Below are 27,552 nucleotides of genomic sequence, written 5' to 3' on the forward strand. Positions count from 1 at the left end.
TCACTCTACTTTTTTCTCTTTTTCTACTTCATTTGTGGTGAGGGTCTTTTAATGCTAAACTCAATTTTTACCTGAGATATCTTCATTTCATTTTCTTTTTGAATTACAGTTTAGAAATATGATTAATTTCTAGGTTGATAGTTGTTTTCTTAAAATTCTGAATATACTAGTACATTGTATTTCACAGTGGCAATTGGGAAATTTGCTCTTCTTTTTTTTTTTCTTTTTTAGAGACAGGGTCTCACTCTGTTGCCCAGGCTGGGGTGCAGTGTCACGTTAGTGGCTCACTTCAGCCTTGGCCTCCTGGGCTCAAGGAATCCTCTTGCCTCAGCCTCCCGAGTAGCTGGGAATACAAGCATGCACCACTACACCCAGCTAGTCTTATTTCTTTGTAGAGATGGGGTCTTGCTGTGTTGCCCAGTGTAAACCAAAAATAAAATCCTAAGGCCCCCCAACCATCTGAATAGACCCCCACCTCTTGGCCAGGGCACTCCAAAGTTAACCTGCAAAATGGGTTCAGGGCATGACGAGAAGGGAGGGTAAGACATGCCTTATACCCTCCTCCCTTTTGGAATTTAGGGGAAGCCAACCAGCATTTAACATCAACACAGACCTTAAATTTGATAAGAAACATTTACAATCTTTACTCTCTGAAGCCTGCTACGTGGCGTCATCTGCATGATAAAATTTGGTCTCCACAACCCCTTATCATAACCCAGACATTCCTTTCTGTTGATAATAACTCTTTCAACCAATTGCCAGTCAGAAAATTTTTAAATCTACGTATAACCTGGAAGCCCCCCTGCCCCTTCAAGTTGTCCTGCCTTTCCAGATCGAACCAATATATATCTTACATGTATTTGATTGATGTTTTATGTCTCCCTGAAATGTATAAAACTAGGCTGTGCCCCAACTACCTTGGACACATGTTCTCAGGATCTCCTTGAGGGCTGTGTCATGGGCCACTAGTTACTCATATTTGGCTCAGAATATATCTTTTCAAATATTTTACAGAGGCCGGGTGTGGTGGCTCACACCTGTAATCCCAGAACTTTGGGAGGCTGAGGCAGGATGATCACTTGAGCCCAGAAGTTCAAGACCAGCCCGGGCAGCATGGCAAGACCCCATCTCTACAAAAATAAAAAAATTAACTGGGTGTAGTGGCACATGCCTGTAGTCCCAGCTACTCAGAGGCTGAGGTGGGCAGGTTGCTTGAGCCCAGGAGGTTGAGGATGAGGTGAGCCAAGACCATGTCACTGCACTCCAGCCTGGGCATCAGAGCAAGACCCTGCCTCAAAAAAAAACAAAAAAGTGCAGTTTAACTCTTTGTCAACACTAGGCTGGTCTCAAACTCCTGGACTCAAGCAATCCTCCTGCCTCAGCCTTCCAAAGTGATGGGATTATGGGCATCAGCCACCATAACTGGCCAGAAATTTGCTGTTCTAATTGTTATTTCTTTATAAGTAACATGTATTTTTTCTCTCTGGAAGCTTTTAAGATCTCTTTGTTTTTGGTGTTGTACTATAGTGTGTCTAGGAGTGGATTCTGATTTCTTTATTCATCTGGAGACTTGTGCTTCCTGATTTTGAGAATTCATGTCATTAAGTCACTGCAGAAAAATTCTTGGCTGGTTTGTCTTTAAATGTTGCCTTTTCTTCATTCTCTGTTCTTCTCCTGCAACTCCTATTAAAATATATTTTGGACTTTCTTATTCTATCTTCTGTATCTCAACTTCCTTTCTATATTTTACATATTTTGTTTTTCCAGTTCACCTGTTTTCTACTGGGATTCAATATGCTGTTTAACTATTTCATTGTTTTGTTTCTTTTAACTTTGGTGACCACATTTTCGAATTTCAAGCAGTTCTTATTGTTCTTCTTAAATCTGCAGTCTGTTTTTGTAGTTTATTATCTTATTATATTTTAAATTCCTTTTTATGTCTTCAGATATTTAGACATTTTTAAACATTTTAAACATTTTAATGTTGTCTCTTTCCTAAAACCTTGTTATCTGATTTTAGGAGGTCAAAACCTACAGTTTGTTTTGTCTTTTATTGATTTACAGTGGACTAATTCTTCATGATTTATATTTTGATATTGTGTATTCATTTCATGTGATCTTTTTGTCTGGGAATTCTCAATAACTTGGTTTAAGGATATGTCTTCAAAGACATTTGTGTTGGCTTTTTCCAGGTACTCAGGCTTGATGGACCAGAAACTAACTTGGGGGTTATTTTTTTGTCTAGGGGTTTCTAGATTATGTAGCTAATATAGATTTAGTCCCCAGATTCATTTGAAGGTAAATCAGTAGTCTTGAATTCCTGGAAGAGACTTTTGCCCAGGCTATGATGTAGGAGCTTTCTTATGTCCTTCTGTTGAAGGTAGAAGGGTTCTAATTATTCTTTTACTAAATGCGTAGTCTTTAGGGGAGCTGGATTTACACAGAACATATTAATGTAAACTCACTGCTCACTTTGGACTTAACGGGTTTTGAAACTCAGCCATTTAGTTACCAAAGCCATCAGCCACCCCTCTTATGCCAGATAAACTCTCAACTTCTACTTGCTGCTCTAATTTTTCATTTCCTCTTTGTTCTTAGCTCTTTTTTACAAATTTATGCGTTTGTTATCTTATACCTTGCATTTTTGGTTGTTTTGTGGGGATGATTTTTAGGATATCCAATATTCATGTTGCCATTAATAGAAGTTTCCAAAAAGCACACTAATATGTTCTAATATACTTTTAATGCATTAGTTTTCTACCTTATTTAATATACTAATAATGAGATTTTAAATAGAATTTTTGTTCTTAACCAATATCAAACTAAGCGTATATGGTATCTTGGCTTTAAAAATTAGAATGACTTATTGAAAATCTGGTGATTAGTCAATTCCATTTTGTTTTAGTTAACTAGCACACTTTCTGATTAAGCAGTTCTCTCCATTCTCTGCAAAATTAAAAGAAACACAGGATTTTAGTAGAGTAGTATTTTTCCTAAACACAAGTACTATGGACTGAATTGTATCTCCCCCCCAAAATTTATATGTTGAAGTCCTAACCCCTAGTACCTCAGACTGTGCCTATGTTTAGAGATTAAATCTCTAAAGAAGTAATTAAGGTAAAATGAGGTCATATGGGTGGGCCCTAATCCTGTAGCAGGACAAGCCACAGACAAACCCCTCAGACACGGAGTTAAAGAAGGAAGGGCTTTATTCGGCTGGGAGCTTTGGCAAGATTCACGTCTCCAACAACCGAGCTCCCCAAGTGAGCAATTCCTGTCCCCTTTAAGGGCTCACAACTCTAAGGGGGTCTGCATGAGAGGGTCGTGATCGATTGAGCAAGCAGGAGGTATGTGACTGGGGACTGCATACACCAGTAATTAGAAAGGAACAGACAGGACAGGGATCTTCACAGTGCTTTTTTAATGCAAATAACCGATTAGGTCAGGGGTCCATCTAACTACCAGGCCCAGGGTGTGGTGCAGGGCTGTCTGCTTGCGGATTTCATTTCTGCCTTTTAGTTTTTACTTCTTTCTTTGGAGGCAGAAATTGGGCATAAGACAGTATGAGGGGTGGTCTCCTCCCTTAATCCAATCTAACTAATATCCTTGTAAGAAGAGGAAATTTGGACACACAAAGGGACACCAGGGATTCCTGCACAAGGGAAAAATACTCAGGTAAGGACAAAGCAAGATGGCGGTCTTCCATAAGCCAAACAGAAAGGACCCAGAAGAAACCAAACCTGCTGACACCTTGATCTTGGATTTCTAGCTTCAGAACTATGAGAAAACGAATTTATATTGTTTAAGTCACCCAACCTGTAGTGTTTTGTTACGTCATTCCTAGCAAACCAGTTTAAGTGTCTGCTGACTTTTCAGGATTCATCTTTTAGTATATTGTCTATGGCTTTACTCTTTTCCTCAAGCTAATATTTATTTCACACCATTCAGATTAACAGTCTTCTAATTGGTAGCTTTGCTTTTGAAATGGTTCACTCTTCATTCTTTAAATACTGCTGTCAGAGCCATCTTTCAAAAATGAAATTTGTACCTAGCTTTCAGTTCCCAGTTTCTAAATACTGCACCCCTTAACAGGACCAGAGGTAAGGTACAAAGTGAGCTCAGAACAATTTGTCATGTCAGAAAGTTAAAAAGTACTCACAAAATGTTAGATACATGTTAGGATACAAGTACCTGTAGATGCTTCCATGGGAAAAGAACAGTCTTCAAGAAATGATGATGCTAGGACAACTGGATATCTGCATGCAAAACAATGAAGTTGGGCCCCTGCCTCACATCATATACAAAAAAAAATTAAATGGATCAGCAACCTGAATATAAAAGCTAAAACTATAGAACTCTTAGAAGACAACATCGGGGTAAATCTTCATGGCCTTGGATTTCACAATGGATTCTTAAATATGACACTGAAAATGCAAGAAACAAAATTAGACAAATTTGACTTCATTGAAATTAAAAATTTTTGTGCACCAAAGAACATTGTCAGAGATGTGAAAGACAGTCTATAGAATGACAGAAACTGTTTTGTTTTTGTTGTTTGTTTGTTTTGGGATGGAGCTCTCGCTCTGTTGCTCAGGCTGGAGTGCAGTGGTGTGATCATGGCGCACTGCAACCTCGGCCTCCTGGGTTCAAGTGATTCTTCTGCCTCAGCCTCCCAAGTGGCTGGGATTACAGGCACCTGCCACCATGCCTGGCTAATTTTTGTATTTTTAATGGAGACGGGGTTTCACCATGTTAGCCAAGCTGGTCTCAAAACTCTGACCTCAAGCGATCCTCCCACCTCGGCCTCCCAAAGTGCTGGGATTACAGGCATGAGCCATCACACCTGGCCTATAGAAACTATTTGTGAATCATGTATCTCTTAAGGGTCTAGCATCCACAATATATAAAGAACTATTACACAGAAAAAGCCAGTCCAATTAAAACTGGGCAAATGACTTGAAAAAACTTTTCTCCAAAGAAGATGGAGTGGCCAGCAAACACAAGAAAAGATGCTCAACATCATTAGTCATTAGGGAAATGCAAATCAAAACCAAGAGATACATTATACTCACTAGGATAGATATAATTAAAAAATGGAATAACAAACTGGCAAGAATGTAGAATAAGTGGAATCCTTATACATTTTTGTTAGGCACGTGAAATGGTGCAGCCACAATGGAAAAGTTTGGTGGTTCCTCAAAAAGTTAAACATAAGAATTACCATATGACCCAATTATTCCACAAGTACTATGTGGAATATCCAAAAGAACGTGTATATCCAAAAGAATTGAAAACAAGTACTGAAATGCTTTTATACATGAATGTTTATAGCAGCACTATTCTAAATAGCCAGAAGGTGGAAATAGCCTAAATGTCTGTCATCATTTGAATGGATAAACAAATTGTGATATATTCATACAATGGAATGTTATTTAGCCATAAAAAGGAAATGCTGAGGCAGGGCTGGTGGCTCATGCCTGTAATCCCAGTACTTTGGAAGGCCAAGGTGGGCGGATCGCCTGAAGTCAGGAGTTCGAGACCAGCCTTGCTAACATGGTGAAACCCCGTCTCCATTAAAAATACAAAAATTAGCCAGGTGTGGTGGCATATGCCAGTGGTCCCAGCTACTCGGGAGGCTGAAGCAAGAGAATCGCTTGAACCCAGGAGGCGGAGGTTGCAGTGACCCGAGATTGTGCCACTGCACTCCAGCCTGGGCAACAGAATGAGACTAGCTCTCAAAAAAAAAAAAAAAAAAAAAAAGTGCTGATGCATGCTACAACTTGATTAAACCTTGAAAACACTGTACTGAGTGAAAAGAAGCCAGGTCACAAAAGATCACATATTGTATGATTTTGTTTATATTAAACATCCAAAATAGGTAAATACATAGAGATAGAAAGCAGATTGGTGATTACCAGGGGCTCGGAATAGGGTAGAATGTAGAGTGACTGCTTAATAGGCATAGGAATTTCTTATGAGTAATGAAAATGTTTTGGAAGTATACATGGAGGTGATGATTGCACAACATTGTGAATGTACCAAATGCCACTGAAGGTTACACTTTAATATGGTTAATTTTATGTTATATGAATTTCACTTCAATAAAAATGTTAATAGTTACAGAAATTGATTATAATATTGATTTGTAAAAGAATCCATGAGTCCATATTGAGACTAAAAAAAAAATTAAAATTGAAAGAGGGGGCTTGTGTTTGTTTTAGAGACGAGATCTCACACTGTCACTCAGGCTGGAGTGCAGTGGCGTGATCATAACTCACTGCAGCCTCAAACTCCTGGACTCAAGTAATCCCACTGTCCCAGCCTCCTAAGTAGCTGAGACTACAGGCTTGCACCAGCATGCTTGGCTTTTTCTTTTCTTTCCTTTTCCCTTTTCCATTTTCCCTCTTTTCTCTTCTCTTCTCTCTTCTCTTTTCCTTTTCTTTTCTTTTCTCTTTTCTCTTCTCTTCCCCTTCCCCCTCCCCTCCCCCTCCCCTCCCCTCCCCCTCCCCTCCCCCTCCCCTCTCCCTCCCCTCCCCCTCCCCTCCCCCTCCCCTCCCCCTCCCCTCCCCCTCCCCTCCCCCTCCCCTCCTCTCCCCCTCCCCTCCCCCTCCCCTCCTCTCCCCCTCCCCTCCCCCTCCCCTCCTCTCCCCCTCCCCCTCCCCTCCTCTCCCCCTCCCCTCCCCTCCCCCCTCCCCCTCCCCTCCCCTCCCCCCTCCCCCTCCCCTCCCCTCTCCCCCTCCCCTCCCCTCCCCCCTCCCCCTCCCCTCCCCTCCCCTCCCCCCTCCCCCTCCCCTCCCCTCCCCCCTCCCCCTCCCCCTCCCCTCCCCCCTACCCCTCCCCTCCCCACCCCTCCCCCTCCCCTCCTCTCCCCCTCCCCTCCCCCTCCCCCTCCCCTCCCCTCCCCCTCCCCCTCCCCTCCCCTCCCCCTCCCCGCCCCTCCCTCCCCTCCCCCTCCCCGCCCCTACCCCTCCCCTACCCCTCCCCCTCCCCGCCCCTCCCCGTCCCTCCCCTCCGCGCCCCCTCTCCTCCCCCTCCCCTCCCCTCCCCTCCCCTCCCCCTCCCCTCCCCTCCGCGCCCCCTCCCCTCCCCTCCCCCTCCCCTCTGCGCCCCCACCCCTCCCCCTCCCCCTCCCCGCCCCCTCCCCTCTGCGCCCCCTCCCCTCCCCTCCCCTCCCCTCCCTCACAGGGTCTTGTGTTGCCCAAGCTGGTCTCAAACTCCTGGCCTCAAGTGATCCTCCTGCCTCAGCCTTCCAGTGGGCTGAGATTACAGGCATGAGGTACCACATCCAGTGAAAGGCTCTTCTTGGAGAAGAATGCTGACTAATACATGTAGAAAGAATGATGTTTTAAAATCACCATTTTACAGTCCCCATAGTAATAATTGATTTAGTAATTGCGGAAACCATTGTGTGAAGGATTGCCAGGGACAAGAATATTCACAAAGCCGCAAAGTATCACCATGTTGATTATCACTATTGAAGGGAAACTGTGCCTTTCTAATAGAGACATCTGACGGATACTACCTTAACAAAATGATCAAACCTTACACCACCCAGGTACTCTAAAACCATTTAGCAAAAAGAGTGAGAGTGAGCAAAAGTGGCAACATGTTAATTGGTGAATCTAGGTGAAGTTTACATGGGTGCTAATTGAACTATTCTTGCGTTTTTTCTATAGGTTTAAAATTTTTCAAAATAAGTTGGGGTAAAGATGAAATTTGGATATGACCCTTTCCTGTTTAATAGTGTTGCCTGAAGGTTAACAGTTGAACTCTTTAGCCTACTAGTTAAGGATCCTTGTGATTCAGCCCCTGTTTATCTTTCCAGTCTTATCTTTTTCCATCACATTTCTCAAACTAGTTTAAATGTTAGCTATGCCACACTACTTCCTATTTTTCAGATTGCTCATGTTCTCTTTCACCCTCATGACTTTGTACACATTATGTGTGCCCTCTCCTTGAAGTTTCCTTTTCCTGTCTTTATCTTGCAGACTTCTGCTTGTCCCGCTGAATTCTGTGTAGTTTATCATTTCTTGCAGGAATCTTCCCTGATCATCCTAGGTTGAGTGGATGCTTATGATGCATTGCTCATATTCCTGTTATACCACTTGTTACACTATAAGTTAATTGGCTGAGTACTTGTCTGTTTTCTTCCTAGACTGGGAACTCCTTGATGCCTTGGACTGTGATTTATTTTTCTTCTTTTGGTGTCCACAGTACCTGCAAGAGTGTGTGCCACACGGTAGCTGTTTAAGAAAAGATTTTTACATAAATGAATAAATTTCACCTCCTTCTATTTCCCTGGATATTTTAACTTAAAATAGATCTGTTTATCTTCATTTTTACTTAATATCAGTTTTATGTATATATCATGTTTGGTTTTCTTAGTTTTATTTCTTTTTCTCAACTTTATATAGTGAATGATTTTGTTACAGAAATTATTAGTAATTTATAGAATTCTGCAGCACAACTAGTACATGATAGGATTTGATCCAATAAGTATGAACATTTCTTGCTTAACTATACTACATTGCTAAGCACTGTGGGAGAATATAATAGAGATGAAATTTTGGCAATTTAGACAATGAGCTAATGTTTCCTAACATTAAAGCCAAATCTATAACTCATTTTCTATACAAATAAAACTTCTGGATTTAGCAGAGATGTAAATATGATTTTAAAAGGAAAGAAACTCTATACTAAAAACATTTAGGTAAGTTTTTTTAAAATAAATATGTAATATAAAGTCCTTTATAGTGCTGACCTAAAAGGAAGAAGCTGAGGCAAAACTCATGGAAGTAGAGCTTATTTGGGCCAGGGTCGAGGATTGTAAACCAGGAGCATGGACTCAAGTTGCCCTGAGTGTAGACTCCAATTAGCAGCAGTTACAAGTAGGTTTTGAAATGAAAGGAAGCAATTCCTAAATTGTTTCCAAGAAATTACATTAATATAACAAGGTATTGATTGGGTATACATTATTCCTTGTATCACAAATTCCAGGAAAATGAAGATAATGGGTGAGTCAATTAGTCAGGAACAAAATATCTTTAAACAGTTGCCCCTGGGCATGGGTGCATAGGGTGTGACTGAAGTCCCATACTCACGTCTCTCTGGGCCTGATAAATTTTACATGCCTCACATAGCTCAGACTGCTCTGAGCTGTTTTTCTTTTCTCAGTAGCATAAAATGAAACCCAGAGGCTATAAAGGAAAACATACTGATATAATAATTCTTCTACTTAAAAATGTAAAACTCTAGTGTAGCAAAACAAATTTTTTTATTTGAAAAAAGTAGAGAAAGTATCTGTGTTACATATTATGGCAAAGGGCTCATTTCCTTGGCATACAAAGGACTGTTACAAATCAGTGGAAGAAATTCAAACAACCCAATTGAAAAACAGGTAAAGGACATCAATAAATAGTCTGTGGAGGCCAGGCGTGGTGGCTCATGCCTGTAATCCCAGCACTTTGGGAGGCCGAGGTGGGCAGATCACGAGGTCAGGAGTTTGAGACCAGCCTGACAAACATGGTGAAACCCCGTCTCTACTAAAAATAACAAAAATTAGCCGGGCATGGTGGCAGGTGCCTGTAATCCCAGCTACTTGGGAGGCTGAGGCAGGAGAATCGCTTGAACCTGGGAGGTGGAGGTTGCAGTGAGCCAAGATCGTGCCATTGCACTCCAGCCTGGGCAACAGAGCAAGACTCCGTCTCAAAAAAAAAGTAGTCTGTGGAAAAAGAAGTCAAGATTGCTGATAAATACAGAAATATTGCCCCCCGCCCCCCCCCCAAAAAAAAAACAACAAGGGGTTTGTTCACCTAGCAAGCAACAAACAAGTGTCCACAAAAACACAGGTTATGACCAATAGAAGTTTTATTACCTATCACAAGGAAAGAGATCACTGAGAATATTCTCCAAAGCAGTGTCTCCCTGAGGGAAAGTGACAGGAAGGTTTCATGGATCAGTGGAGAAGGGAGAGGATACGTCATCACATGTAGAGGAGGGGCCCCAGTGGCGCAGACACAGTCAGTCATTATGCCAGCACACAGGTTGCATGTAATGATAATGATGCTATAGCTCCTCCTGGGGTGGAGACTTTATAGCATGGTGAGGCGGAAAGTTCACTTGGGTTCGTCTGTAAGTTGCTGAGGTCTGTCAGTAGCTGATTCCAACTGACTAGATGACCACATAACATACAGGGTTTGGGAAAAAACAGGTTGCAAGGCAGGAGGGTATAAAGCAAGCTCACAGTTCATGGTTATTAAATTCCTATAGTCCCTGGAGACTTTCCGTGTCTGCTTACAATATGTTATAATGAATGAGTAGGTCTGTATACTGCTGTGGAAAGTTGTATGAGTGAAAAAATCCATCATACTTTTCAATTCCTGATTCAGTTATCTATTGTTGTGTAACAAACCAACTCAAAACTTAGTGCGTCAAATCAGCAAACATTTATTTGCTCCATTTCTGCTCTCTGGGCAGAGCTCAACTGGGCAGTCTTTCCACTGGTCTTGCCTAGAGTCACTCACCTACTTAAAGACATATAGAGTCAACTAGAGCTGGAAACCTGCAATGGGCTGGTCAGGCAGCTCTCTCTCCCCATCTCTGTGGCATCTTCAGCAGAGTATCTGGACCTTCTTTACATGGTAGCTCAGGAACCCAGGAGGGAACTTTCCCAGAGTCACAGGGCCCAGTATCTAAGTGCTTATGAAAACCAAGTCACATGGCCCAGCCCAGAGTTAGTATTGAGGACTACACAATATGTAATACCAAGAGGTGTGATTCACTGGGGACCACCAGTGTAACCACACTTCCTAATTTATGTTACATACCTATTTATCTGTTTATTGCCACTCTTCCATTAGAATGTATCATCTACAAGGGGATGGGTTCTGCTTATCTTGTTCACCTATATCAGCCTAGAACAAGATATATACTACATTGTTGGGTTTCAGTAAATTTTTGCTGAATATATATGTCTAGTAAGATCTTGTGTTTAAAGAAAATGGTGTGTATTAGGGGAGGCTGGTATTTCTGTGTGCATAATAAACTTCTGGAAAGATAAACATAATGGTTTTATGATTAAACATGATGGTTTCTGGATTTGAAAAGGAATAAGGGGACAAGAGGGGACCTTTTACTCTATTTCATTTACATTGTGTATTTCCATGACTGTGTCCCAGTTTTATAACTTAATACATAGTAAAATATGAGAATCATTCTTTATTTGTAAAAAAATTATTTTCTTAGACATTTATAAGAAATACTAAAATTAGAGTACAAGGCCAAGCAGCTTGTAAAAATGATTTAAAGTTGTCTGGTCAGTATGATAGAGTTCTTAAAAACATTCAAGTTTATGCTAAATGAATGTTATTCATTTACTTATTCTCCTACTCAACAAAGATTTTTTGAGTATATAATAAGTACTATATAGTAGTATATAATAAGTACTATAGTACATTGTTTTGGGTATCTCAGTGACAAGATTCTTTGTCTTCCAGAGTTCTATTAGTTCAATTGGCAGACCTGGTTGGATGAATAGGAAAATGCCAAATTATAAAATACCTTTGAAAATTCTTAAAAAACTGTATTCCTGTATTCGTTTTGGTTATTAAAATAGTCATTTGGAGCCAAGCATAGTAGATAAGATTTTGAGTCAGAGACAAAAGAATAAAATAGTAAGACTTTTTCATTTGTGACTTCTGAACTAACTCTCAAGGCAATCTAGAAAAAAGTAGTTTTAGTTCTTCTGAGTTCTCTAGAGTAGATCTCTAACCCTTATAGTTCGTTGCTAGATAACCTAAAGAGTATCTGGCATTTATGGTGCCCAAGAAACACTTATTGAAGATATATGTAATAGGCTTCACTTACTGCTGCTTACTGTGTATGTCACACTGTGCTGTATGTTTTACATATATATTATCTGTTAATCCTTCAACAGCCCTGTGGCAAAATCATTATAGATCTCAGTTTTCAGACTAGGCAACAAAGACTTAAGTAACATACCCAAAGTTACAAGTAGCTATTAAGTGGTGAAGCATATTGAAAGTCAAGATCAGAGATACTTCAAAGCTTATATTCTTTTTTTTTTTAACAACATTCTTTTTTTTTAAATATATACTTTAAGTTCTGGGATACATGTGCAGAACGTGCAGGTTTGTTACATAGGTATACACGTGCCATGGTGGTTTGCTGCACCCATCAACTGGTCATCTGCATTAGGTATTTCTCCTAATACTTTCCCCTCACTGCCCTCAAAGCTTATATTCTTAATGACTATTCCTTTTTGCCCCTCCACCAAACCCATTCATATGAGACTAGCATTGTTTTGCATCTGTATATGCTTGCATGTTTATTCAAAAAACAGTCTATTTTTTAATTACCTCAGAGAAGACTTTATGGGCAAAAGTGTAGAGGCAGGAAGGAATGTTTGGCTAGACTAGAGTGGCTTATAATAGACATGATGAGATGGGTAAAGAAGTAATAAATTGTAACCTGGAAAGCCAAAGGATTGTATCATGCTGTTAATTGGCTATTCTACTAAAAGGTCAGATGAGGGAAGAACTAAAAATTTTTAGTTTAAAAAAAAATTAGCTTTTGGGTTATTTGTAGATTTTAATTATAACATTTTCTTTATTCTTCAAGGATATGTAAGATGTGCCTACATTTATGCTTTAAATATCTCTGATTTGTCTATCAACTAATAACATTAGAGCAGTGTCTTTTGCATTTCTTAATTCCCTCTCTAATTTCCCTCTTTATCCTTCTCTCTGTGCAGATTGTTGGTTTGGCATTCTGTCTGGATAGCCTCAGCCAACAAGTATTAATAGCTTGGTCAAAACACAGAATTTTGAGGAATCATTGTATCCATAGGGTAAGGTGGATGTAAAGCAAAGATCTTTAGGTAGTTTAGCCATGATTTATTTTATTAACCCATTTATGCCTAGTGTACCATTATTGGAACGCTAAGCTTGTGAGAGTTATTTATATCCTGCTGCTCAAGGTCGTCGCCAAGGTCGGATTTTTCACAAAAAAACCTTATAACCTCCAGCATAAATGGGTTAATTTTATCATTTCTTATTGATTTTGTCTGTCCTAATAGTTCTTAATCTACTTTGGGTCTTGGACCTCTAAAAATCTGATGAAAACAGTGCTCAGAAATTGTAATATCTACAGAAAGTTTATATACCAATCCAGGTTGTTTACAAACCCTTTGAATCCTATCTATGACCCCCAGGTTAAGAACTCTTGGCTGGGCGCGGTGGCTCACTCCTGTAATCCCAGCACTTTGGGAGGCCGAGACGGGCGGATCACGAGGTCAGGAGATCGAGACCATCCTGGCTAACACGGTGAAACCCCGTCTCTACCAAAAGTACAAAAAATTAGCTGGGCGTGGTGGTGGGCGCCTGTAGTCCCAGCTACTCGGGAGGCTGAGGCAGGAGAATGGCGTGAACCCGGGAGGCGGAGCTTGCAGTGAGCCGAGATCGCGCCACTGCACTCCAGCCTGGGTGACAGAGCAAGACTCCGTCTCAAAAAAAAAAAAAAAAAAAAAAGAACTCTTGTGCTTTATCTCCATGCTGGTCTCAAGTAACATCCGACAGTAATTCACCACCACTATAAAATTTTATCACTAATTAGAAAAAGGGTGGAAAAGATGGAATGGTTTAAAAATTTTAAGAACCATAGATTTGTTAGAATCATTAAAAATGTGTTGGAAATAAAAGCAAAAGGAACATCCTTCAGTCTACTTTCAAAATTTTAAGTATGTTTTACAGGCCAAGCATTGTGGCTGTCCTGTAATCCCAGCACTTTGGGAGGCCGAGCTGGGCGGATCGCTTGAGGCCAGGAGTTTGAGACCGCCTGGGCAACATGGCAAAACCCCGTCTTTATTTTAAAAAAAAAAAGTGTGTAAGTGTGTGTGTGTGTGTGTGTGTGTGTGTGTGTGTGTAATTTAGCCAGGCATGGTGGTGTTCACCTATAGTCCCAGCTACCGTAGAGGCAATGATGGGAGGATAGATTGAGCCCGAGAGGTCAAGGCTGCAGTGAACTGTGATGGCACCATTGCACTCCAGCCCAGGAAACAGAGTGAGACCCGTCTATAAAAAATTAATTAATTAATTAATTAAATTAAATAAAAACAGTTATTGGATCACAAAGGAGATCAAGAACAAAATATCAGAAAATCTAAAAAATAGTGGTGAATCAACCATTGTGGAATCAACCGTTGTGGCGATTCCTCAAAGGGCTGAAAACAGAATTACGTTTTGACCCAGCAATTTCATTACTGGATATATGCCCATAAGAATATAAATTGTTCTGTTATGTCATGAAGATACATGCAAGCATCCATTCATTGCCACACTATTCACAATAGCCAAGACATGGAATCAACCTAAATGCCTCTCAGTGGCAGACTGGATGAAGAAAATATGGTACATATACACCATGGAATACTATGCAGCCATAAAAAGGAATGAGATTGTGTCCTTTGCAGGGACATGGATGGAGCTGGAGGCCATTATCCTTAGCAAACTAATGCAGGAACAGAAAACAAATACAACATGTTCTCACTTACGAGTGGGAGCTAAATGATGAGAACACATGGACATAAAGAGGGGAACAACAGACACTAGGGCTTACCTGAAGGTGGAGGGTGGGAGGACGAAGAGGAGTAGGAAAAAATAACTATTGGGTACTAGATTTAGTACCTGGGTCGCAAAATAATACGTACAACAAACCCCCGTGACATCAGTGTTTACTTATATAACAAACCTACACGTGTACCGTTGAACCTAAAATAAAAGTTAAAAAAAAGTACTGAAAATACTCTACATGGTTAAGCTGATTTAAGTAAAACTCATAATCTTAAGTGTAGGTATTATTAAGAAGAGAATGAAATGAGTATTTAACTGAAAAGATTAGAAAAAACAACAAAGTAAGCCTAAGGAGAACAAAGGAAATGATGAAAGTTAAAAGTAGAAATTAATACCTTTAAAGAAACCTACCTAGATGACGGTGGCCTCCTGAGTTAATCCTCTGTGGCACTGCCCTGCTTAAATAAAACTCTTCATTGTCCTTAAAATGGCTCACTAGACCCTTCATAACCTGGTTCCTATCCACTGCTTACTATATTTCTCACCCTTCCCGTGTTCCCCCACCCCCATGCTCCAACCATATAGAACTCCAGAATTTCTTTTGGTTCGTTGAACACAGTAAACTTAATGTCATTTCCAGTCCTTGTGCTTTGCACTTATTCTTCTCTAGGCCTTCCCACTCTTCTTGCCTGGCCAATTCCTACTGAGTCTTCAAGACACAGCTTAAATTTTACATACTCTAAAAAGGCATTAAACATACAAACGTACATACACATACACACAAGTGCTCAGGTAACAGACTAATTTACATACTCAATCTTCAGTGCTTTGATAGCATTTTACTGCCCCTATTATAGCACTTCTCTCACCAGTCAATATCAAAGAAGTGTTTGACAAGAGGAGTAATAATTGAGGTACACCATCAGAAATCCAAAGTTACACTGCTTAAAATTATTAAAATGAAGCATATTTCGAAAGCTACTTTTGCTAGAGCAGATACTAGTATGAGTGAGATAGGCCAGAATAGTATATTATAAGCAGAAGAAAGTATCCTAAATTTAGCAAATTGTATTGGTTAACTCTCAAGGGAAAAAAATACTTTTGAGTCTTCAGATAAATTTTAGATACATCAAGGAAATAAATATAAGCAATTAAGTTATATAAAAACTAGGAAAAATAGGAACTAGTACTAATCCAAACCTCTGGATCAGTGTTGCCTAATAGAAATATAATGCAAGCCACGTAAGTAGTGTTTTTTTAAAATTTATTTTTATTTATTTATTTTTTTGAGACAGAGTCTTGCACTGTCACCCGGGCTGGAGTACAATGGCGTGATCTCGGCTCACTGCAACCTCCGCCTCCTGGGTTCAAGCAATTCTCGGGCCGCAGCCTCCTGAGTAGCTGGGGTTACAGGCACCCGCCACCACGCCCAGCTAATAAGTAGTGTTAAAATTTTTTAGTAGCCTCATTAAAAAAATAAAAACAGGAAAAATTAATTATAACATTTTAACCCAGTATGTCCAGAATATTGTTTCAACATGTAATTGATATAAAAATATGAAGTACCAGAGTTTTTAAATACTAAGCCTTAAGGTTTTTAATGTATTTTTAAAGATACATGTGATATTTTGATACATGTATACAATGTCCAATGATCAAATCAGGATAATTGGGATATCTGTCATCTCAAACATTTATCTTTGTTTTGAAAACACAACAATTCTTCTAGCTACTTTTAAATACATAATAAAGTAGTAACTGTAAGTTCTTTACTATCAAATACTAGAACGTATTTTTTCTAACTGTAATTTTGTACCTATTAACTGATTTCTTCTCAATCTCACACCCACCTTCCCAGCCTCCAGTAACCACGATTCTATTCTCTACGTCCTTTAGTTCCACTTTTTCAGCTCCCACATGTGAGTGAGAACATGCAATATTTATGTTTCTATGCCTAGCTTATTTTACTGAACATAACGACCTCAATTTCCATCCATTTTGCCACAGATGACAGGATTTCTTTTTTTTCTTTTTTTTTCTTTTGTTTTTTTCTTTTTTTTGAGACAGGATCTCACTTCATTGCCCAGGTTGGAGTGCAGTGGTGCCATCGTAGCTCACTATAGTCTTGACCTCCTGAGATAAAGCAATCCTCCTGCCTCAGCCCCTCAAGTAGCTGGAACTACAGGCATGTACCCCCATGCTCGCTTTTTTTTTTTTTTTTTTTTTTTTGGTAGAGATGAGGTCTCACTCTGTTGCCCAGGCTGGCCTTGCGCTCCTGAGCTCAAGCAGTCTTTCCACCTCAGCCTCCCAAAGTGCTGGGATTACAGGAGTGAGCCACCGTTCCCCAGCCAGGATTTTGTTCTTTTTCATGGGTGAAAAATATTTCATTGTGTATATATACCACATTTTCTTTATCCATTCATCCATTGATGGACACTTGGGTTGATTCCATATCTTGGCTACTGTGAATAGTGCTGCAATAAACATGGGAATACAAATATCTCTTTGATATACTGATTTCCTTTCTTTTGGATATATACTCAGCAGTAGGATTGCTGGGTCATATGGTAGTTCTATTGTTTGTGTTTTGAGGAACCTCCATACTGTTTTCCCTAATGGCTATAATAATTTACATTCCTACCAACAGTGTAAGAGCATTCTCCTTTCTCTGCATCCTCCCCACATCTGTTATTTTTTTTGACATTTTTGTAATAGCCATTCTGACTGGGTTAAGATAATATCTCATTTTGGTTTTGATTTGCATTTCCCTGATGATTAGTAATGTTGAGCATTTTTTTATATATTTGTTGGCCATTTGTATGTCTTCTTTTGAGAAATGTCTACTCAGATCTTTTGCCTATTTTTAAATCTGATTATTTGTTGGTTTTTTTTTTTGCTATTGAGTCATTTGAGAGCCTTACATATTCCAGTTATTAATGCCTTGCCAGATAGATAGTTTGCAGATATTTTCTCCTATTCTATGGGTTGTCTCTTCACTTTGTTTCTATTTGTTTTTAAGATAGGGTCTCACTATGTCGCCCAGGCTGGTCTCAAACTCCTGGGCTCAAGTGATTCTCCTGCCTCAGCTTCCCAAAGTGCTGGGATTATAGGTGTGAGCTACCATGTCCAGCTACCTTGTTGATTGTTTCCTTTGCTGTGCAAAAGCTTTTTAGCTTGACATAATCCCATTTTATTTTTGCTTTTGTTGCCTGTGCTTTTGATGTCTTAAACAAAAAAATATTTGCCCAGACCATGGTCCTTTAGTATTTTCCCAATGTTTTTTTCTAGTAGTTTTGTAGTTTTAGGTCTTACATTTAAATCTTTAAGCCATTTTGAGCTGATTTTGTATATGTTGAAATATGGAGCTGTAGTTTAATTCTTCTGCCTAATAGAAAACCGGTTTTCTGAGCACTATTTACTAAAAAGACTGTTCTTTCCCTACTATGTGTTCTTGATTCCTTTGATGAAAATGAATTGTTGAGTTTCATGTCAAGGCTAGGTGAAAAGATAGAAAAAAGTGAGAGTTAAAAAGTTAAAAAAAAAAGAGAATGAGTTGGCTCTAAGTGCATAGATTTATTTCTGGGTTCTCTGCTCTATTCTGTTGATCTCTTTGTCTGTTTTTATGCTAGCACCATGCTGTTTTATAGTTTTATAGTTTTCCTGGTAGAGATCTTTCACTTCTTAGGTTAAATTTATTCCTAGGTGGTTTTTTTTTTGTAGCTATTATAAATTAGGTTGCCTTCTTGATTTCTTTTTCATATTGATTGTTCATGTGTAGAAACACTACTGAGTTTTAAAAATAATTATTATTATTTAATTGCAGATGGGGTCTTGCTATATTGCCCAGGCTGGTCTCAAACTCCTGGGTTCAAGCAATCCTCCCACCTCAGCCTCCCAAAGTATTGGGATTACAGGCATGAGCCACCATGCCCAGCTAATACTACTGATTTTTGTATGTTGATTTTGTGTCCTACACCTTTACTAAATTTGTTTGTCAGTTCTAAGAGTATTTTGGTGGAGTCTTTAGATTTTTCTAAGTATAAGATCATGTTGTCTGCAAACAAGGATAATTTGACTTCTTTTTTTCTTCTTTGGATGCTCTTTATTTCTGTCTCTTGCCTAATTTCTCTGGCTGGATGTACTAAGCCTTTGAAATCCAGTGTTTATTTCACACTTACAGCACATATCCATACAAACTAGCTACATTTCAAGTGCTTGATAGCCATATGGCTCTTGGCTATCATTGGACAGCACAGCTGTAGATGAAGTTAAATATAGAAGCAGTAGAAGATAACACAAAGGAAAACAATAAATAACATTGGCTACAGGAAAATAAAGAATTATAGTAAAGAAAAGGCAGAAAACAAAAAGAAAAATATTTGCAACATATTATAGTACAATATTATTATTCTTAATATGCAAAGGGTTCATACAAATCATTAAAAACACTTAAAAACCCAAAAGATTAACAGGCAAGATGACACAAGCAAGTAATTTACAAAAGAGCTGGTAACAAACTTAGGCATAACAATCAAAGAAGTATAAATTAAAACAATAGTACAGGTTGGGGATCCCTAATCTGACAAACCAAAATGCTCCAAAATTGGAAATTTTCTGAGCACCAAGATGATGCCACAATTGGAGAATTCCACACCCAACCTCATCTGACAGATCATATGACAGGTTGCAATCAAAACACAGTCAATAATATTGTATGAAATTACCTTCATGCTGTGTGTATAAGGTATATATGAAACATAAATGATTTTTGTGTTTAGACTTGGGTCTTATCCCCAAGATATCTCATTTTATATATATATATATATATATATATATATATATATATATATATATACACACACACACACACACATATAAAATATATATGTATATATAATATATGTGTATATATAATATATATGTGTGTATATATAATATATATGTGTATATATATGTGTATATATGTGTGTATATATCATATATATGTGTATATATAATATATATGTGTATATATATACACACACACATACATATATACATATTCCTTAATAAAAAAAATCCAAAATTGGAAACATTTTTGGTCCAAGCATTTTGGCTAAGGGATACTCATATTTTAATATCCTATTTTCATCTGTCAAGGCAGCAAAGATTTTAAAACTGTAATTTTCAGGGTTGCAGACAATGTAGTAAAAGGGTGTTCTCATAGACTATGAGAGGGCATTCGAAGTAGTATAAAACCCTTTCTGTTACTTTTTATTTCCATAGGTTTTTGGGGAACAGGTGGTGTTTGGTTACATGAATAAGTTCTTTAGTGATGATTTCTGAGATTTGGGTGCACCCATCGTCTGAGCAATATACACTGTACCCAATTTGTAGTCCTTTATCCCTCACACTCCCCTCTCCTCACCTACCCCCATCCCGAAAGTTGATTGTGTCATTCTTATGCCTTTGCATCCTCATAGCTTAGCTAGCTCCCATTTATGAGTGAGAAAATAGTGATGTTTGGTTTTCCATTCCTGAGTTACTTCATCAAGTAGTAAAACCCTTTTAAAAAGTAGTTTAGCAACAAGCACCAAAATTCTGTGTTTGGGAATCTATCACGAGGAAACAATACTAGCTGTAGAGAGGTGAAAACTGCATACCAAGACGCTCACTTCAGCATTGTTCACAATAATGGTAAAATTGAAAACTACCTAAATTCCTTAAGTTAGGGGAATGGTTAAGTCGTTTATGGTATAATCTTTTGATGAAATATTTTCAGTAATAACTTGAAAGTCTTTTTTTTAATAATATTGAACTTTAAAAAAGGTAGAGAATTGAATATCTTGTATCTAGAATTTAAGGGAGAATTAATCCTGTGTAGAATAAGAAGCTTATCAGAATGTTAACAATGTGTATCTTAGGATAGCAGGACTTTAGTTTTTTTCCCCAGTTTCCTGTTTTTTTCTCTGTTTTTCAAATGTCGTAAAATTGGTATGTATTACCTTTATGATAAAAAGAAGACTACTTAAAATGGTGGGATTAATTTAACACATTCTCGAATATAACTTAAGATGTCATACTAATTCAGATATGCTCAACTCATGCTCTACCTATCAGTTTATACTTTAGAAAAACATGATACTTACCAACTGATAAACTCACTTAGATGATCTAAATATTCTGTGGTTTGACTCCATCTTTGTTTCAGAGTGAAGTTTATTGACTTTTCTTTCTAATGAAAGTGTGTCACTTTCTTCTTCTTTTTATTCCCTTTACTTTTGGCTTAAGTCTAACCTCCAGAAAAGTGATGTAACATTTTTTTTAGCAAACCAGCATCTTAAATGTGTAATCCCCATTTTCCTTCCCAGTTTCATAAGGTTAAATAGCTTATATCTGCTCTGTTACTATTTTTATATTCTAATTTGCTTTTTTTTTGTTTTGATTAATACTTCTTCACCTCATTTTTAAGGTTATTCTGGTACAAGTTAACCCAGGAGAAGCATTTACAATAAGAAGAGAAGATGGACAGTTTCAGTGCATTACAGGTAAGAATGGTAATTGAGAATAATCATTTGAGACCAAATAAACCCCAAAAATTTATGATACATAATAGTGTATATGGCTATGGTTTCTTCTTTCTTTCTCACTACCACCACACAAAAGCATAAACTCTGATATCTTAGCATTTAAGTATTGCAGCGTCATTCTAACTAGTCTCTTTGCCCTGGTTTCCTGATTATGTTGATTATTCTTGATATATTATATTGTTCATGTCTCTTTCCTGTTCAGCAATCTTTATCAAATCTAGTCCAGGTGTCTTAGTTTTTCAGAAAGATCATTTCAGCTTTTTAGTCTTGTTCCCACTTCCCCTTCAAATTGCTTTTCTTCAGTTTTTCTCATAGGCTTATTCACTGTCTTTTGAAGCTATCTTGTGCTATGTGTTCTGTTTCCCTTATCTGGAATTCACCCTTATCACCACTGCCCCCCCCACCCCCACCCCCACCCCCCCTTTCAGATCCTACCTGTGCTTCAAGACTGAACTCCAGTCCTACCTTTAACAGGTTTTTTGGAAAGTCTTTGTTTAGTGAGCATCTCCTTAGTACTGTTGACTTTTGGGTCAGGCAGTTCTTTGGTCAGCGGGACTGTTCTGTGAACTGTAGGATGTTTAGTGGAATTCCTAGTTTCTACCTACTAGCCACTCACCCTCACTTATTCATTTATGACAAACAGAAAAGTCTCTGGATATCCCCAAATATTCCCTGAGGGACAAAATTGGCTCCAGTTGAGAACCATCTTCCTATGGGAAGGTGAGAGCAATAAAAAAGATGACTGGCTTTGGAATTAGAGAGAGAGAACCTAGGATTAAATCCCAGCTCCTCTGCTGTTTACTAGCTACATGACCTTGTACATGTTACTTAACCTCTGTAAGTACTTCTTTTTTTTTTGAGACAGAATCTCACTCTGTCACCCAGGCTGGAGTGCAGTGGCTCAATCTTGGCTAATTGCAACCTCCGCCTCCCGGGTTCAAGCGATTCTTCTGCCTCAGCCTCCCAAGTGGCTGGGATTACAGGTGCCTGCCACCACGCCTGGCTAATTTTTGTACTTTTAGTAGAGATGGGGTTTCACCATGTTGGCCAGGCTGGTCTTGAATTCCTGACCTCAGGTGATCCGCCCACCTCAGCCTCCCAAAGTGCTGGGATTACAGACGTGAGCCTCTGTACCCAGCTCTCGGTGAGTACATTTCTCATCATTAAAATTCTTATTCCTGTCAATAATAGTACACCTTATAGGATAATTGTGAAGGTTCCTGATACACGGGTAATGTACTCTAAACCAGCCTGGGACATACAAGGCTCTCAATAAGTGGTGGTGAGTGCTGTAGTGTTATTGTTAATAGAAAGTGATCCCCGTCACCTGTGAAACCCCATCATACCAATTATTGCACCACTCATTTACCAAATAACTACACCATCTTGTAATATTTCTTCTAGTTGTATTTTTAAAGTTATTTAAATTTTGTATTGTTTAACATAAAATTTTTATTCAGTCTCTCCAGCTAAAGTCTAAGCACTTTGGGGACACATACCATTTCTTACATTTCTTTGTATCCCCTTCAATTCTTGGCCTTCCATATGTTGGGTATTTAACTAATAGGTATTGCTTTAGTTTAAAAAGGGAAGACAAGTGCAGTGGGTCACACCTGTAATCCCAGTGCTTTGAGAGAATGAGGCAGGAGGACCTCTTGAGGCCAGGAATACGAGACCAGCCTGGGCAGCATAACAAGACCCTGTCTCTACAAACAATTTAAAAATTAGGCATAGTGGCGCATGCCTGCTGTCCTAACTACTCAAGAGATAAGGTTGGAAGATTGCTTGAGCCCAAAAATTTGAGGCTGCAGTGAGCTATGGTCATACCAGTGCACTCCAGCCTGGGCGATAAAGCGAGACCCTGTCTCAAAATAAAATTAAATTTAAAAAGAGCATTAGAGATGAGGTGTCTGTATACTTTGTCATCTTTCAAACTGGAATACAGTGAAAGGACTCTAACACTTACTTCAAGACAACTGATGTAAAGCAAGACTGTCTAGCCCAGGCAAACTTCCTGTCTTCCCCCATTTTACCTAGGCTGTCCAATCTGTTTAATCAAAGAAGAAATAGACCTAACTCTTTTCAGAGAAGTAATTAGCTCAGTAATTAAAATTAAAACTTTTAGCCTGACATTTAAACCTTATATATCTGAGAGTTAAAAATTTCTCTCTAAGTTGAACACATGGACACAGGGAGGGGAACCTCACACACCAGGGCCTGCGACAGGCCCCGGGCCAAGGGGAGGGAGAGCATTAGGACAAATACCTAATGCATGCAGGGCTTAAAACCTAGGTGATGGGTTTATAGGTGCACCAAACCACCATGGCACATGTATACCGATGTAACAAACCTGCACGTTCTGCACATGTATCCCATAACTTAAAGTAAAAATTTTTTAAAAATTTCTGTAAGTTAATTTAAATCATTTGTGCAGCAGTTATGGCAATTTCACAAATAGGAAGAGTTCACATATTATACTTAAAAGAAACCAGGTAGTAGAATTTATAAGCAGTATGATAAGCATTACCTGTCTTTACTTGCCAGTTAAGTTTTTATGAAAATAATTTTATTCTGGGTACTTCATAGAGTGTAAGTTTCTAATAGAGCACATATCTAGGTTTGTACATCTCTTTTCAAATTGTTTTCAATAAATACTGTTTATGGTGGATACATTTTAACTAGTACAGCATTGATCTTTTCTAACACATTTGCAGAGGAAGATACTCATTACTGTTTTAGTGTGACTCAGAACACAAAAAGTGCTATTTATGATTGGATAACCAGACCCTGAATTATAAATAGCTTATATTTCAAAAGTTAATTTGTAACTGCAGTCTGTAAACCCCACCTCCATAAATCAATTAAATTGATTTTATATGCGGCAGTGACCCCTTTGGTCAGGACCAAAAAAGCCTATCTAATTTATAATGTGCCTGTAATACTAACAGTATCTTAGTGATAGGAACTAACTACCATGGGAAGATATTTTTAGGCAGGGACACATTTCTCTGCTTCAGTGGGAAACGGATTCCTTTCTCTATATGACAGATTGTAAGATTGGAGACTGTTTTAAAATTATTGGGTAGAGGTTTTAAAAACACAGGAAAGGATAAAGGGAACCAGACAGAAAATAAGAAGGCTCTCCCCTCTTTATGTTTTTGACTGTCCAAAATTACAAGATGGAATATGGGTGGAAGGAATAGTAGTGAGCAAGGGAACTGGGTTGAAGTCTTTGTAAAATCAATATGCCTTCACTCTGAGCAAGAGAAGACAAGAAAAGACTTCTGGAGTTCATTTTCTTCCACTTAGCCATCACTAGTTTCTGTCATATGGCAAGCCCCTTCGTGGACTAGCTCTGGATCTAGGCAAAAAGTGAGATTATTAATAGAAGTGGAGGCAACAGATAACAAGGAGAAAGAGAAATTCTTAAGGGAAGAAAATTATATGCCAGCGAAGTGGAGAGAAACATAGATCATTATAGCCCTAAGGCCATCAAGTTAGGAAAGCTGTTCTCTGACAGCCACTATACTAATAAAATCTCTATATTAAAACCTAATGAATTGAGATAAGAGCTGTGTAAATTAATAAGCATTTGAATTAAAGTCCATTCTTTTAAAAGTAGTTTTATTACTTGTTCAGAATATTTAGAAATGAAAACTAGGTTGAGAATCACAGAGAACTTTAGAGATCTAAATAATTACCTTACTTTATTGGAGGCTCAGATTTTGTGAGTTACAGCTAGTTATGGGCAGAGTTCAATACAGTAGTTTTTCTACTGTATAGCATACATTCTGGAAAGACAAATTGCTAATTTTTTTTTCTATGAATTTTCTAAGTATCTACTGAGGTATACTGTGCTAGTTGCTGGACATTCAAAGAAAATCTAAAAACTAAGTTCCTGACATTCAAGAACAGTGTCATAGGGGAAAAAAAGGGAAAATTAACAGTTGTATTACAGTATAAAAAGAGATACACGTAGGGTGTTATGGGAGCATAGAAGGAGGGTTACTATAATATTCAGTGGTATGTAAAGAAAAAATTATTCCAGGAGAAAATGACACATGAGCCTCCTCGAAGAACAGTGGCAGTTGGTCAGATGGACAAAGGGTCTCAAGGCACTTTAGACAGAGGGAAAGTGTTCGAAAGCAACAGAAGGAAAGAATGACTTGACTTATTTGAATAACCACAAAGAGACTGGAATTGCTAAAAAGTTGTGTAAATATGTGGTACCTGTTGAACCAAAAGTCTTCCTACTACAAACATCATCTGGAAATGTTCAATAAAATAATAACATGTAATCTTTCAAATACACTCCTGAGCTTCTCTCTCTTCCCTTCACCCTATAAAAAGGAAAAAAAAGGTGGGGACTGGGGAAGAATCACTGTGGGCCAGAAACAAGGACTTTCCCACATTTATTTGTCTTCTATTTTAAGAGACAGGGTCTCTTTGTCACCCAGGCTGGAGTGTAGTAGCACAGTCATAGCTCATTGTCGCCTCAAACTCCTGGGCTCAGGTGATCCTCCTGCCTTAGCCTCCTGAGCAGTTAGGACTGCAGGTGCATGCCACCATGCTCGGCTAATTTTTTATAGAGTTGAGGTCTCACTATGTTGCCCAGGATGCTCTCAAACTCCTGGGCTCAAGGAATCCTCCCATCTCAGGCTCCCAAAGCACTGTGATTACAGGCATGGACAATTGTACCTGGCCCAATATTTGTTTCAAAAAATACAGTTTTCATATTTTTAATGAAAAGAATTAAAAATATCTACATTGTTCTTTTGATGTGATCATTTTCTGTTGTCCCATACCATTTTTTCTGAGTCCTCTTCAGAATTTGATGTCTGTCTTCCCTTAGTTCTTTACCTTATTTCATGTCCTTTTGGATAAGGCACCACTCTTAAATATCTAAAAGTGTAGTCTTCTGTTTTGCTACTTTTCCATTTTGGTCATTGGTTAGATCTGTTTATATTTCCTGATATGAACCCATACCTCATTTTTCCCCCCTTCTTTAACCATTATTCACTGGTTTTAACTTAAATTCTTGATTACTTTTGAAATGAGTGCTAGTTTGAGTCTGTCTCAGGTTTTTTCTGTTGAGAGGTATTTTGAAACAATCTAACTTCTTCTTATGTTTTCATAGTGAAGTGGTTTGATAGCATGTCAACAGATTGTCTTGTATAATGAGAGATACTGTGAAAATTAAGTATTTTGCCTAGTAACTGGTATGTAGAAATGTAAAAATTTATTGAATGGGGAAATTTTAGGTTTTATATTAATAGATCTTTGTAGCATGTGCTAAAGACTACCTTCTTAGTTTTATGTTGTGAAGAGTTATGAAAAATAGGGAATTAGGCAAGGTTTCTAAATTTGGGTTACTGGGAAGGTCATAGAAGCATATTTCATAGAGAATATGTAGTAAACACTTAAGAATCCTGTGTAGAGCTGGCTCTCCTGATGACAAATTGGTTCCTCCTTTAGATATCATCTGTTCTGTGAAGCCCTTGCTTTAGTTTCTCTCCTCTTTTAGCTGTAGATACACATACAGAAATAATTGAAGGCAGATATTTTTACGTATGTTTGTAGCCCTGATGCTTTGTATAGCACCCAGCACATAGAGACTCTCAATAAACATTTAAGGTGAGTGAAGAAGAGAAAACAACAGATGTTTCTTGAGCATTTATATGTGTCAAACAAGTAGATCTGTTATAGCCAACAGTTGTAGCTAAAAACCCTCCTTATGAGAGGCAGGTATGGCTTTTTCTCTTCTCATCTGTGATACCTCAGAATGAATCAATGGGGCTAACGAGTAAGAATTTATTAACTATCTAGGGGTTTTGCATTGTTATGGCACTTCTACTTTGGTGTGATTCCATGCCACTACATGTAAGAGAGAAAATTATGAAAAGCAAAAAATACACAGACGAGCTATGCTTGAATAATTTTTATATGCTCTGGCTCCTTCAGATATGTTTTAGAAAGACAAGCAAAAATATTGATGATTATTTAATACTTTTAATCTAATAGGGCAGTAGTTAAGCAGAAGGGTACTTGGGTTTGAGTTCAAACTTTGCCACTTACTATTATATCAGTCAGATTATATTCAGTATATATCGTGTCTTACACTTGTTTATGTAAATAGTGTGTGTCTGTGTGTATACACATCATGTAGGACTTAGAACATAATTTTGTCATAGAGAAGATTATTATTAGGCCGTATCTTTTGGGATATATTACTTATATCTGTGGAACCATAGAACCCAAGACCTACATCAGATAATAGTCTCTAATTACATTGATCATGGATTAACCACATCTACATTATAATTTTTCTGCAACGTGGCTTCTACAAAAACAAAGACCTTATATTCTTCATCCATTCACTTATTCAGTATTCAGTG

The 27,552-nt window shown here is 38.3% G+C and overlaps 1 protein-coding gene across 2 annotated transcripts in view; it reads left to right on the forward strand.

Moving 5' to 3' along the window:
- Positions 1 to 27,552, forward strand: part of FNDC3A (fibronectin type III domain containing 3A) — a 229,773-nt gene that overhangs the window by 79,202 nt on the left and 123,019 nt on the right. For both annotated transcript variants that reach the window (XM_019039750.4, XM_055359836.2), the window contains exon 3: positions 21,040 to 21,115. In XM_019039750.4, the coding sequence (XP_018895295.1) occupies positions 21,040 to 21,115 (76 nt within the window). The remainder of the gene's footprint in view (positions 1 to 21,039; positions 21,116 to 27,552) is intronic.

The sequence above is a fragment of the Gorilla gorilla genome, chromosome 14 (genome assembly GCF_029281585.2).
Source record: "Gorilla gorilla gorilla isolate KB3781 chromosome 14, NHGRI_mGorGor1-v2.1_pri, whole genome shotgun sequence".
In the NCBI taxonomy this organism is placed as follows: Eukaryota; Metazoa; Chordata; class Mammalia; order Primates; family Hominidae; genus Gorilla; species Gorilla gorilla.